At 38.1% G+C, this 14,772-nt stretch overlaps 1 protein-coding gene across 4 annotated transcripts in view; it reads left to right on the top strand.

The window, feature by feature from the left end:
* The window catches only part of CTBP1 (C-terminal binding protein 1), a 240,701-nt gene that overhangs the window by 185,169 nt on the left and 40,760 nt on the right, over positions 1-14,772 (top strand). The window contains exon 2 of one of the 4 annotated variants that reach the window (XM_063401450.1): positions 13,227-13,443. The exons of the other annotated variants lie outside the window; for them this stretch is intronic. Within the exon in view, the coding sequence (XP_063257520.1) occupies positions 13,437-13,443 (7 nt within the window). The 5' untranslated portion in view covers positions 13,227-13,436. The remainder of the gene's footprint in view (positions 1-13,226; positions 13,444-14,772) is intronic. 4 annotated transcript variants of the gene reach the window in all.

Below are 14,772 nucleotides of genomic sequence, written 5' to 3'. Positions count from 1 at the left end.
TCTTTATTTCATTATTGTTCTTCCCTTCATATTTAAATAACATGGAGTCTTCTGCTCTGTTGCCTTTTAAGATCTTGCCCAAGGCAGTGCTGTGTGAAAAAACCATGCTCTCTGTGGATGATTTCATCCATGGTAGTGAAACGATGTCATCAGTATAAAACTGACTTTCAGAAAGCTCCAAAAAATAGAAAAGTGTTTGTAGAACAGAAGAGATTCTTTGACAATAGATAAAAAGAGGTGAAGGTGTGAAAAGCTGAACTGACCTTTCATCTTACTCAGCTTTGCCACTCCTGGTCCTTCCAAACATAGCAGGAATTAATTGTCAGGGAAGCTTGGAGCTGGGAGTGCAGGTACAGTCAGCCAGCCACAGCACAGGCAGCTTTCAGTTGCTGCTGCTGTTTTCTAACTTCTGTAATATTACACATCGATGGGGGTGGATTAAAATACATTTTTCTCTGTTGGAATTCATATCTTTGTAGTTCAGGAGTTTCTGAAGAGTTGGCATGCCACAAAGGTTATTGTGACGTACATGACTTTACAAATGGAGTTTTATCAGTTTGGAATAGTCAGTGTGTCTTGAGCCTGTGTGTAAATTTTTCTTTTTATTAGTTTTTTCTTTAGGGATCCCACACAAGAATCTAGTATATAAGCCTAAAAGCAATAGTTTATACATGAAGAAAGGTGCTGAAATCCTGGCCTCTCCACACAGCTGAATTGTCATTTTTCAGCTTGTACAAGAACTGCAGAAATGCAGTCAGTTGGATGTGGCCAGCCTTAGGGGAAGGTTGGAGAAATGTAGTGACACCTAAAAAAAATTCAGGGATGCTGAATGCTTACTGTATTGTTTTCTGAGCTGTGGTGTAAGAATGAGTTTTCTTAAAAAAAAAAAGAAAAGACATCTTGGTGACTTAGAGACTTTTTAGCTTAGATCTTTTCTACTAGAATGCGTCCACTTTTTGCCCTTAAAGGGCAAAGCTTTTGCTAGAAAAAATCAGTGCCTGTTTAAAAGGGCACCAAGCAACTGTCACATCTAAAAATTCAGTTTTTAGTAAATTCTGAATAGACAGAGAAAGATAGTCTGAAACCCTTAATCTTTCATGCTATCTGGATAAGCTGGAACATAGCTGTATAATTATTTTCTTTCATCCAGTGATGTCATTGGAGTCCCTACGCAGACTGAGGCTCATAAATGAAACTAAAGATCATTTTCTGTGAACTTTGCATTTTTCCATGCAATGTTTAGGCCCATTGTCATGTAACCTCTGTGTTCACATAAATATGAAGTCAGTTGGGTGGGTACAAGCACTTGTAATTTTCTATCCTCTACTCATGCAGAAAGCAGCAAAACAGTAAAATTCAAGTGGACTGAATTGCGTTAGTGGTGGTGTTTCCAACTTCCAGTTCTGTAACCATAATTTTTTATCTGTTTTAAACCTCTAATGACTTTTAATATGTTCTTAAGAGCTAAATAGGCAGAAAAGCACTGTTGCTTGATAAAATAAAGGCGTACTAAGAAACAGAAATTTATTATCCTGTCTTCAGTTTGTATTCATTTAGAACACAGGGTTTATGGACCTTTTAGTTGGGGTTATTTATTTCTTGAGGTTTAAAGAACATAGACTAAAACTGCTGGTTTTATTGCATGTAAATCTTGGAACTAGTTATATTTAGATCCAGTAGCTTTCTTTTTTTTTTTTTTTTTTTTTTTTTTTTTTTTTTGTCAATTCAGTATTTTTAAGCTTTCTTGCTTAAACTAAGTCTGGTTTGTCCATGTAGAAATTGACACATCTGGACTGTATACCCATGATTTTATTTATGAAATTAATGAATTTACTTGTTCGCTGTAGTTCTGTTAGTGATAGCACAGTTTTATCAGCTGTGAAGTTGAATTTTGCTCATACACATAGAAAAATGTCATGACATCAGATAAATGCGTGCACATGGCTGTGGGAGCTGCTTGTGTGCAGATACCTATCTGCCTATCCCTGATGTGCCTGATTTTGCAATGTTGCTACTCATGGAAGTAAAACCTTGCCCTGCAACCCACTCTGCAGACTGATTGCAGGACCCCAGAACAACTCTGTGAGTAAGGTACAAAGCAAGGCCTTACAGACAAAAAATTGAAATCCTAATTAAAGATGTGCACTGAAAAGTAACTTGGTGTTTTCATGGCCACCAACTGTGAAACTTCCATAAGAATTGGACAAATGCTCCCTCCTTCTTAATAGAAGTGTTCTGGATCCTGTTTTTCTTGACTAGAGACTGACAGCTTTTAGAAGTGTTGTAATGATGAGGTGCCATTAGCTGCGCACCATTCACATCTTAAATTGCAATTTAATTGTTGTGTTCTTTGCTATTCTTGTACAATAGTTGGGTATGGTCAGGATCTTGATTTCCTGCACTTCTACTTGCTCTTTATTTTCTTGTTTTGTAGGTTATTCATTTTTGTTGAATTATGTCTTTCTGTGATCAGTTGGCATGGAAACATGGCTCCTTTATAGGCCAGTTGCTTTTAGCATTAATTTGCAGGTACTTGTTTTTGAATGTGAAAATGGAAACCATTTATGTTTTTCATCATTCCCCATCATTAATACGTGCATGCTTTCCAGTGCAATGTAAATTATCTTGCCTTCTGTCTTACAAGGAAAAATGTACTCTTAAAGCAAGAAAAAAAAAGACTGCATCATGTGCACTGTATTAAAAAGAGAGTACTTCATATAAGTTTTTTTTAAATACATATAACTTAGCAGAATCAGTGAAACAAAGACTAACCCCAAAACTTAGTTTACACTCAGAAAGTACCCAAAACTTTAACAATGCAAAATGACACCACCCAGTTTTTGTTTCATTAATATATTTATTGACATTGCTCTTTATTTTTTTTATTATTGGCAAAGTGCCCTCTTTTCTTTTAGAAGTTCACTACATTTTACTGGGGAAAAAATTAGAGATTTGCTTTGATCTGTACTGACAAAAGTAAGGAAATAATTTCATTAATATTTGTGATTTTAGTTAGTGGAGTTTGAAGTTCCTGAAATACCTCAATACTGGCAAAAGTCACATTCTGGGCTTCTTTTAGAGTTATTGGAGCAGTATTCATGATGCTGTGATCATGTCCTTCAGCGACTGTTGCTTGGAGAAAACCAGGTAGTGCTGTCACACATCTTACAGAAAGTAGTCAGACTATTAGTATTTGTTCACATTTATAGAGATTTGGAACTCTAGCTGAGTAAATACTGTTTTAACTACTGATAACTATCTGATTTAAGATCTGCTATAAGCAGTTGCAGAATTTTTCTTTGCAGTGTAGTTGCTTTCAAGTTCTTTAGGATGAGATTTAATCTCATTCCTAACAGCTCCAGACCTTTGTCTGAAGAGCTTTGTACAGACTGGTTATGCAGAATAAAAATAAGATTTGAATTCATGTACTTTGGCTCATTCTTCTCCATCCTGTTCCAGGCTTCAGACACTTTGTTTCACTAACCATTTATTAGGGAGCGTGCAAAACAAATAAATTCAATTGGTGCTGCTCATAACTCAATTTTACATGTTTAATAAACAGTTCATCTGGCCTGTTTGGGTGTAGTACTGAACTGCTTTTTCCTTATTCTCTAAGTTAAAATACACACAGTTCAATTTCAAAGCCGTAAGTCTGTGCAGCATGTAACAAATTTCAGTGAAAGCACAGACCTGCAGGTTAGAAATATTTTGTTCATGCCACTTGCCCTATGTTATGAATGTCATGGTGTTACTCAGCAACCATATTGCTCATTCCCTCTGGACAGTTTAAAAAAACCCAAACTGTAAAACAAAACAAAGCAATCTCTCTAGCTCCTACCCTCATATTTTTGCATTTCATATTTTTTTTTTTAAATAACTTTGGTGGAAAAGAAAGGTTTTGCTTCATGTCAAACCCTTCTACTGAAACTGTTCAGAGCTTTCATGTAGTTACTTCCAGTGGTTTTCTTGGAGGTTGAGAGAGTTTAGTAAAGCAGATAAGGGCTTTTTTTCCAATTTACAGACCAGATTTTCACTAGTCATAATGCTGCTGTGAGAAGAAGTTGGCCCTTGATGCTTCCTGTGTGACACTATCTCATCATGCAGAATAAAACCATTCCTTCCTCCCTGCAACCCCCCACCCTCATCCTCTCATCATGTCTGTTGAAAAAGAAATTGAGTCCCACACCAGTCTTGGTGTAGTGTAGAGTAACTGGTGACAGGATGCTCTAAACTGGTTTTTTCCCTCCCCATCCCTCCCTGCTATGCTGATGCTCCTGGCCCAGGAAGGGCTGCAGACAAAAACACTGAGGATAAAACTCCCACTGTTAATTCACTTAATCCCCATACTGAATTGTAAAGTTTCTGGTGTAGATTGAACTCTTCTTTCATATTCTTTCTGCAAATAAACTTTCAGTAATCAGCACAGCCTCTTCTTACGTATTTTTCATTCTTTAGGCACATGTTGAGTGTGACTGGTTTCCCTTCTCAAATTCACTTATCCAGAGGTGGGTAGACTACTCACTGAAATCCAAGGCTTCCTGTATGGTGGAAAGCTCTTCCATATTCTAGTGTGGGTCCTTGTCAGACCTCCTAGAGAATTAAAGTTGCTAGTCATGTTGTCCTTTAAATATTTTTGACATAAAAGTTTAATTATCTTTATGTGAAGTATTTAACATAAGCTTTTTGGGATGTATAGCTCTGATGAAATTGAGATTCTTATCTCAGCCTGAGGGTCACATTTCACAATATATTGTGATGATGTAGATTTTATAAGGAAATAGCACTAATTCATTATTCAAAAAAAAAAAAAAAAGAGCACAGGTGGAGTTTCTTCTTAAAGCATTTACTTCATTGACTAGCACCTGTTTAATCACTGGTTGAATGTACCTTATTTTAATCTGGTTTACAGTGCAGATGAAATAAATGACTCTCATCTTGGCTACTCATGGATGCACAATTTTCATCACAAAGAGTTAGTTTTCAGATTTCATTTGTTATTCTCAGCACTTTTTTTTGTCTTCCTTTCATAACTAGGGTTATGGTCCTGACCCAGAGGGACAGAACAAATGAAAAGATTGATGAAAATGTTTTAAAAGCCACAATTTTTTCTGAAATAATTGCTGTGCTGTCAAATTACCTAATAAGCAAAAGGAGAGTGGCTGTAGCCAAAGTTAGGGAGCAGAAGTAATAAATAATTTCTGTTTTTTTACTTTTGCAATAAACACCTGCACAAATTTGGTTTGCTTTTTATCAAGAAAACAGGGAAAATAATGTGTTATGAAGACCTTTTACTCTGTCTCAATCCCAAGGTCAAGGATTCAAGCTTCATGTTCTTCTGTGATGTTCTGGAAAATAGTCATAATGGTTTCTTGGCTTCTGGGAGTGATCTGGTAGCTGTTGTATTGCACTGGAGAAGCTCTCAGCCGTCCTTTTCTCCCAATTTTTCAGAAGTCACAGCCAGTAGGAAGCAGTCAAACTCGTTTCCCAACATCTTTCCCTATGCCGTGTCCACTTTCTGAGCAACAGAATGAGTTTCACGTTTACTTTGCATGAACTCAGTGATGGTTTGATTATCTTTGAATGATAAAATTCCAAGTAATGTGTTTCCTGTCGGCTTGCAAGAACAGAGTGCTCCTGCAGCCTTTCAGCACGCTGCTGTTTATCCTGCTAACATCCCTCCTGTTTCTGGTTTCAAAAACGTAGAAAAATCATGGAGTAAGATTTCTTATTTGGGGATTTTTTTTTACTACATCCAATCAAATGGAAATCAGACCAATGTAATTGCTTCTCCGGCTGTTGTCAGTCTGTATTTTGTTTCAGAAGGGGTCCATTTTTTGTAATTGTCTGTTTTTCACAAATTGTGTCACTGCAGAAGTCTGAGGCTGTCACTGCGAGAGGGGGAGATGACATTTGTGTGACGCACAGATGTGCCGTGGGCAGATTTTGTAAATGTCTCTGCCTGCACATTGGCGGACACACGAGCTGGAGCAAGTTTGTTTTTAGGCTAAACCACACAGGCTAGGATAAAACTATGAACTGTCATGTTAACTGGATTTACAGAGAAATGTAATAGTGAATGCATTTTCCAGAATACAAACACTCAAATTACACCAAAAATATATAGAGAGAGAAGGTGGCAAGAAATCCATGTCGAGAGGGATGAATACCCTTTTGCCTTAACATTCTCTAGCTCTTAATAAAGGATTCAATAACTCCTTATATAATAGTTCCCCTGTAACTGATGTTTTCTAGCACTGATAAATGTTTCATGCAATTTACAGAGACAGAACATGATTTGTGCCCTGAAAAATTTATAATTATCTGCAAAGCATTTTAGTGCCTGTGAACGGACACTTTACAAGTTGAAAATGGTTAAACTGTGGAGACCAAAAGAAACCATAAAGCCTAGTAAAAAAATGCAAATATAGGTAATTTTTAAACACTTCTGGGTTTTCACCATCAGAAAGATCTTGAAATGTTCAAAAACCTTCCCTAAACCCCTTCAGCATGTGGTATGTGTGGGAAGAAGTATTTTCCTTCTCTCATCAAGTCATGGAAATAACTCCCAATTTGAACTGTTTTTCTGTGCAGCTTTAACTGTGATGTTGAGACCAGAGCCTTTGTAATTGAAACTCAAATTTCTACTTAAAGAAAAGCTCAGTAGAACAGCTCTCTTACGTCATGTGCTTTGGTTATATTGTGATTAAATGTAACATGATAACATAAACCCAGCTTTTGCCTTAAACTGCCTGTTTTATTTGGCACTTTGACTGTTGTTACTGGCTGGTTCTCAGGGAGCTTGTCATTTTTTATACATCCTGTTTGCTTACCTTCAAAATGAGTATCTTTTTAGAAAAGGCTATTTATTTAAGCTTGATTATTTAAGCTGCAGAGGACCCTGGATGGGACGTGCAGGATTTCAATTTCACTATAGTCCAAATTTTCTCAGATTTACAACAACACTGTTCTCTAGTTTGTAATCATCATCAGCCATTTTCTGAATATTGACAGAGAACAGCAGAGATCAGGGAATGTGGGAGGAACCAGACAGGGAGAGAGAAAAAAGCTTTAAGGAGCCCTTTGCTAAGATTTAGTGTTTGTCAGAGTTGCTTTGGTTTTCAGAAGAACATAATGAAGTGTAACTCAAGGGATTTTACTATCCTCATTTACCAGAGTCCTCAATACTGTTTTAATTATGCTCATCTTAGCTTTCTGGACTATGTAGATGTGTGTATATATGTATATTTGTACAAGTGTTTAGCTGTCTGTCTTAAAGTTTCCATCTTTTCTCCCTTCTTTCCATCCCTAAACAAGTCACAGTATTTTTTGTTGTTGTTTCACCGTAAGGATTGCTGATACACAGCATCCTGATGTTCAGTTGAGAAGATAGTGCATCAGTTTGATGCTTTCCCAAAATAAAAAAAAAAGTTAAGGAGGTACAAAGAAATTGGAGAGGTCAGTGTTCAATATGTCAAATATTTCCATACTGTTATTTTTAGTGTCATCGGAGTGTGTTCTACTGACCTCAAGAAAAAAATAAACCTTGTGAAAATAATTTGGTTATCCAAGGCCCCACACTTGCTTATCTTCAGACATTTTGATAAGGAAAATAAGGAGTGTCCTAGGTAGTAGTTTAACGTTCTTGGGTCAAAGTACAGGTGTGCTGTTGGAGAAATTGCTTTCGGTGTTTGGGATCAGAATAAAGGAAGCCTTTGAAGTTGGCTACACTTGGATTATTTGGTTTCTTTCTCAGAGACAGCATTCTGTACAATATCTAAAATATGAGAAAAGCACAGAGAACATAGCCATTAGCACAGGCTGCATTCAGAAATTTTATGTTGTAATAAATTCTTGGCAGTGTCTTTAAAACATAATATGAAATTAATACTCTGAAAGCAGTTGTAATGACAAAGGTAAAAAGTGGTGTTTTCTCCCAAAGCATGTTTCTGCTCAGGCAATGGTTTAAAGCAAAACAAACAAAACCCCCAAACCTGCTAGAATAAAATAACTTGTTATAAAAGTAACATTTTTGGGTGAGAGGAAAAGAATCAGTTTTTTTTTTTTTTCTTCATATTTCAAATACATGTGTCATGGGAACATCAGGACTCATTCCTTGAGGGAATTCCATTTTAAGTTAACGTTATGTGGCTGTTGAACTTTTATCAAAATCACAGCCAGGATGCTAATTCTGATAACTTGATTTAAAATGGAAAGTCAGTGGTCGCATGCTTTCCATTGAATACATGGGTGAAGGAGTGAGGATAAGGACCACTGATGCACTTCATGTGCAGCACAGCCTTCTTTTGCCAATCTGTTCTAGTCTGGTGTTATTTATCCTCAGTATTGTCCTAAAAATCTCCAGTACCACTTCTGTGGAAAGTGTTTTAGTAAGTCTTGGCATGATCTGTATTACTGGAATGGCTCTGGGAGTTAATCATTCTGCTCCTAGTGCAATTGTTGAAACAGATTGTTTTTCCAGTTCCTGCCAGCAGGAATTTTCTGCCTTTTTTTTTTTTTTAAAGTCACACCCATCCACCAGTAAAGTTTATGGTCTGAAGCATAAGCTCAGTTGTATTTTAAACCAGGGTTTTGGAGCTTGTTAGGGTGGGTCACCCCCAGATGCCACAATCAGCCAGCCACAGTCAGTGTCCTGGGGGAGGAGGAAAGTGCAGATATTTTCTGATCTATACCCAGCACACAGTGCATTGTTGGAATGTCTGAAATGCAGGCTTGGTTCAGCCTTCAGCTCTGTATTTTGGAGAAGCTGCCCCATCAGTAACTGGGAGATGGATGTCTGTAGTTATGGGCAGATGTGGTTGCTGAGAGTGGTCATTCTCAGGCTTGTTTGCTCTTAATTTGTAGGTCCCGTCCCCAAGTTCACTGCAGGGATTCCTGTAAGTGACCAAGTAGTTTTTTGTGGCTTTTGCCACAGCATGTGTGGGCAGAGGCATTCCTCCACCACTGTAAAACCTGTGGAATAACTAACAGGATTGGCAGCCTTAACCAGACTTCTCAGAATCTGAGATTGATGTGAATGAACTGAACTAGGACAGCTCCACTGTTGCCAGTGTATTTATCCTCCCCCTCCCTTTACTTATTACTTAATAAAGCTAAAAAAAATTGAAACAGATACTCACTGTGCACATGCACATCCAAGGAGAGCTCAGTCCTTTATATGTTTTGCCTTTCTCTGGAGTTTGCTTTCATGTATCTGTTACTTGAAAACAACACTGCTGCAAGGTTGGTTTTTATGTGTGTTTTATTGCAGATACTTAGACTTTCTGGGTCTGGTACTCGATATAGTTGTTACTGAATATTGTCATTTGTTTTGCTTTTTAAGTGGTGATGGAAAATTAAAACATTTTACCATAGTGCATAGTGCTGTTATAGCTTGTTTATTTTACGTTAAATAGGTGTGATTCATACTGTTTTCAGTCTTATTTTGAAAAGTGTTAGTTAAGATTAGGCATATCTTTACAGCATGCTCCAAATATGTAATTTGAGTAATTTTTTGACAGATGTGAAATACTTCCAGTCTTCACACTGATGTTTGAAGTGCATGTGTAGTAATAGAAAATGTTGCCAGATTATTTTGTTTCTCCTTAACGGAACATTATTTCTGATCAAAGACTTTCAAGATGTGCCTTGTAAAATGTTTGGGTTTTTTGTACCCTGACAGGCACTTAGGAATTCGTGTGCTCACTGACAGATGTTAGACAAGTAAGAGCAAAATTACTAGATTAAAAAAACAAAAAGACTGGTTAGGGATCACTATGAAAAAGCACAGCTAAACCCCATGTCCTCACGGTTGTCAGAATAAAGTCCTGAGAATGGCAAGTTGACTTACTGTGTGAGTATGGAAAAGTAATGAGGAATCTTGATTCAAGGTCTGGTAACAGCAGGGAAATGCAGGATTTTCTAAACAGAAGTCATTGCCTTATTTTGTTTTGATTGTACCAAAAGGGAAAATCAAGCAGGGGAGAGTAATCTCAAACAGTTTGTGCTGAGGCCGTTGTGTTGTCTGCTTGCAGTGCTTGCTCAGGTGCCCAGGCTGGTTTCTCACAGGCAGTGAAATAATGATGTGATGTGTGCAGAAATCTTACACACTTGGAGGGCTGTGGAGCAGGGTGGTAATTACCCAGTGGTGGTGTTGGGTTTACATTTTGTGTCAGGGAAAGAGCCGTGAGCGTCCTGCAGAGCTCTGGGCACATTTCAACCTCTCCACCATTAACAGGAGGATACGGCTGGGTGTGACTGCTCTGCACATCACTGGGTCAACACAGCACAGGAAACCACTTGTATTTTTCTTGGTCTCTTGCAAATTAAAAAGAAAAGAAGGAAGGTGACTTGTTCTTACTGAGTTCAGGTAAATAAAAAGCATAGATACCAGCAGTATTCATCCTCTGTGTGCTTCCAGTAAAGTCCCAGTGTGCTCAGTGTTAACCTCTGAGCCCTGGGGACTTCCACAGGCTTTAAATGCAGCTTATGCTCAGTTTGCCTTTGTACTCTGAAGTCCATCTTGTTACTTGGAAAATCAGTTTGGGATTGTTCCTCTAAATTTTAATAAGCCTTGCAGCAAGTTCCTAAAATCTTTGAAAATACAGTTAGAAGTAGTAAATGAGATGAGAAAAGGAGGAAATTAAATTTAATCTGCTAACTAATTCAGTCTTCTGAGGGTGGCTGTCACTTTTGTCCCTTGCTGGTGTTCTTTATTTAAAAGTATTCTCCCCTGTGCCTCCCTCCAATCCTGCATCCCAAATCAAAGGAAATTGCATCCTGCTCATCTTGAAGGCAGCAGCAAAAAGTGTTGGCTCGGATTCTGATGGAATCATGAGATTTTTGTGTTGCATATTCAGCATCTAAATATGCTGAATATCAAAATACTGAAAGATGATAAATGCCTTTTTTCTTGCATGCATTTAACTGATCCTTGTACCTGAGTTGTATTTTAAACTTTACTTCTAATTGACTGCTCTTAGAGTTTTGCTCTAAGAATCTCAATATCTTGAACTTGGTTTCATTGTGCACAAAACAATGAGTCTGCCAAAACAGCCCAAAATGTAAAAATGTATGATAGGCTAGGAACTTTAAAATACATTTTTTAACTATGGGGTTTCTAGGAATTTTAATAATACATATTGGCAAATCTAATTCATAACAGCTTCTGTGCTCATGTTATGAGGAGTATATTTTTTGTTTGACAACTAATTCTTTCCTTGAATTAATACTAGCATTCATTTATGAAAATAATGCAAATTTTTGTGGAGGTTTATGGAAAATAAGTGACAGCTCTCACTGAATTTACACTTAGGTAAGAATATAAAATAAAGGTAAATGCCAAATGGGTTAGTCTCATGTTACATGTGCAAAACTATAAATTAGTTGAATGTCCAGCCTGTCATTTTCAGGTCATGTTTTTGTAAATATTGATGAGATTTTTCAGTACTTTGCGTTTTGTTGAAAAAGTAAATCACTTTGATTTTTTACAGTGTACGAAGAGAGTCTTTTACCACAAATTCTTTGCAAAGGACATTGTCAAGGGATTTTTCTTCCTTATTTAATCTTTGGACTTGTAAGAATCCCCAGTGACAGGAAAATTCTCTTGCCAGGCTGCTCTCCTCCATTTCATGTGCCTCTTGGTTTGTGATTAGAGGGTTACTGATAAGTGCTGTGCTTTTTGGCATTGATGTATTTTTCAGAAAAAAGAATTGAAGCATTTGTTTTGAAAAAAGAAAAACACATTTAAAGAATTACATGGACTTTGCAAACAGATTTAAGGAAGTGAAAGGTAGGTCAAGTTTTGGGCCTACAAACCTGACAGTGTCCTTTACTTTTAACATGCCTTATATGAGACACTCCTCAGCCTACTGATGTTACATGAATCAGCAGTAGAAAAATGTGAAATTACCTTGTTCATCATTAATTGGCTAACTTTGCATTTCAGTACATTTTCTAATGACAGTAAACCGTGGCAGCTTACTTTGAGATCTCTGGTATTTGGCCAAAGCGATTGCTTCAGTTACTGTCAGTTTGTACCATAAAAGGTTGTTTTATGGAAGGTTTAAAACACATTTTAACAGCCTGGATTATGTCAGGGAGTGCTTTCTTACCCTACAGTCCTGAGTATGCCTAATGGCATTGGCTTCTTCCCCCTTGGAGTGTAGCACAAACAATGCACCTTTGTTTAAGGAGCAGGAGATCCAGGTTGGATTTGAGAGGGAGGAGGACACTACCTTGCTTAGATAGTTTCTTCCCAGTTTTAAAAAGTACGTCTTGTACTAAAGTTGGTCTGATCACTTGTAAGACCCCATGCTGTCAAAGGTGTGGAGATAAAATAATTCACAGCCCTTCCATTCCTGCTTTGCTTGCAAAGCTGGATGATGAGCTCATTAATCCCCTTGTTTGTGGGACCACAGTCAGTTGTGCACAGGGCTGGCCTCCTCTCAGGTTCTGCAGCTGGAAACTGGTTTTTCAGTTCTCAAGTTTATTTCCATGAGAGCTGGACTAGAATGAGGTTTTGATAGGGTTTTTTCCAGGAGAGCTAGTCCAGACCACAGCTGTGCAAAGGCACTGTGCTGTGAGCCACATGGTGAATAGCTGCTGCCTCAGGACAGCTGCTCTGTCTGTCTCTGCACCTTGTACCTGGTATTAATTTAGAAAAATTCCAGCAGCCACTGGCACAGTAGCTATTACTGGGATAAGAGCTTCCCCACCTGATTATTTCCACATGGGGGCAGGGCAGAAACCCCAGACTAACAGCTGCATTAGAACTGTTGGGAAAATGTTAGATTTTTTCTTGAATACATTTAGATAACCTTAAGGGCCTGACTTACACCCAGCAAAACCATCAAGTTCAGAGTTAAGGCTTCTCACTCCATCTCTGGTACCCACTGGACACGTGGCCCTCCAGCATGGGGATTTTGGAGATGACACACTGTCCCTGGATCCCTGCTCACCCAGGCTAAGCCTTGGCCGTGTGAGTGGTGCCAACCCTTCCAGGTAGGTGTATTTACAATACACCTGCTGTCCTGTGTTTTAACACTCCACTGGTTTCCCTGGAATGTTAATGGCCAGTGGCAGCACAGCAGGTGTGGTGGAAAGCCAGGAGCCCTAGGGGGAAGGGTACAGATGCAGTGAGAAGCTTTAACTTTGGGTTTCCTGCCTTCTGTGAGCACGAGTCAGACCCTTAATGTTGTTTTAATGTATTGTTTGTGTTTAATTTTTAGTAAAAATTTGAACACCATCCAGGCTACAGAGGTTGCAGTGGATAAGAAGTATAAAAGCTTTGGTTCAAGATTACAGGAGGCTGCAAGAAAAATTAAAGACATGGAAATGAGGATGGAATGACAGGCTGCTATTTTGCCTCAGAATACTGAAGATTGTAAAGCATTGAGAAAACGAATTCATGACCCTGGAAATCAAGCTCAGATTAAGAAATGTCAGGTTGGTAGGGGTTCCTGAAAGTCTTGAGTTAGGATAAACTGAGATTGTTTTCCTGTAACAAAGGTTATAGGATGTGGGGGTGGACGGTATAATTTTTGTTATCTGTGTAATGTGAAATGCTATACCATAATACTTAAATAAGCTAAGAAAAATTATTTTTTTGAGTCAGTTCCACGTTTGGTGTGTTGAATTTACAGTTACTTCTCTCTGGCACAGACTTGCATTATTCACTGCAAATGCAGACATGGAAAGTACTGCTCTTAAATTCACTTTGCTTTCTGCTGCCTCTGCGAGGGTCTCCTGCAAAGCCAAAGGCACAGTGCAGTGTGACATTCCTAGATAAAAACCAGGCAGATCGTATCTAAACGTGGAAGAGGAAGCTCTTTGTACAAAAGGGTCTGATTCACAGTGAAGCCATGTCTTCCCAAATGTGGATTTTATAGTGAGTGCCACTGTGATGAAGTTCCTGTAAGTTAACCTGTGTGGGGAGTTCTGCCTGCCATTCTGCAGGATATTTAGGCAGAAAGATTGTGCAACAGGAAGCCTGTGCTGAAGTTTAGAAAGGGTTTTGGCAAGCAAAGGTTTGTAGGGTTTTCATGGTCAAGGTCACTGGATGTATTTGAGTTCTGAGGATCTTTAAAAAGCTTAGATTCTCTCAGGGAGGATTTGTCCTTCTGGTTGTTTTTTTGACTTCTGTTCCTGTGCTTTGGGGCTTGGTCTGGCATTCCCCTTAGTACCAATGTTACACAAGTAACCTGGTTGAAATCTTAGATACACTGGCATGAGGGGAAAGCCAGACCACACCTTTATATATTTTACAGAAATCATTATCTGAAAGGGCTCTATTTAGTGCTGTAACGTTTCATGATTTTTTGAGATAGCTCTAATCAGAAAAGTGTTTCTCAGAGGTGAGAGTTTCTAATCTCATCTAGTTTTTTGAGTTTGGACTATGTGCTCTGCTGTTGACAGAAGTGCTTTAGTTGTAGCTCCAAGGGAATCACCTGTGCCATATTTTTCATCATTCATCTGCAGCCACTTCAGTATCAAAGTTCTCAGTTTGGTGGGTTTTTTGGTTTGTCGGTTTTTTGAGGGGGGATGTTTGCTTGTTTTTCGTTTTAGCTGGCATTCAGATTTATTATTGAAGTTCTGGTTTTGCTATCCTGACAAGACCCTGACCATAACATTTCAGTAGTTGAGTGAGCACAATTACTCTAAGCAGAATGAAGAGGCCTTGCAATGTGATTTTTGCATTTGTTTCTAGACATAATTGCATTTTATTAATGCTGTTTCATACAGAATTAATACATACATTTTTTAAAAAATGTGAAT

This window comes from Prinia subflava, chromosome 7 (assembly GCF_021018805.1).
Source record: "Prinia subflava isolate CZ2003 ecotype Zambia chromosome 7, Cam_Psub_1.2, whole genome shotgun sequence".
NCBI lineage: Eukaryota > Metazoa > Chordata > Aves > Passeriformes > Cisticolidae > Prinia > Prinia subflava.
Note: the sequence above shows the minus strand (reverse complement) of the source record. Positions and strands in the feature narration are given on the sequence as shown.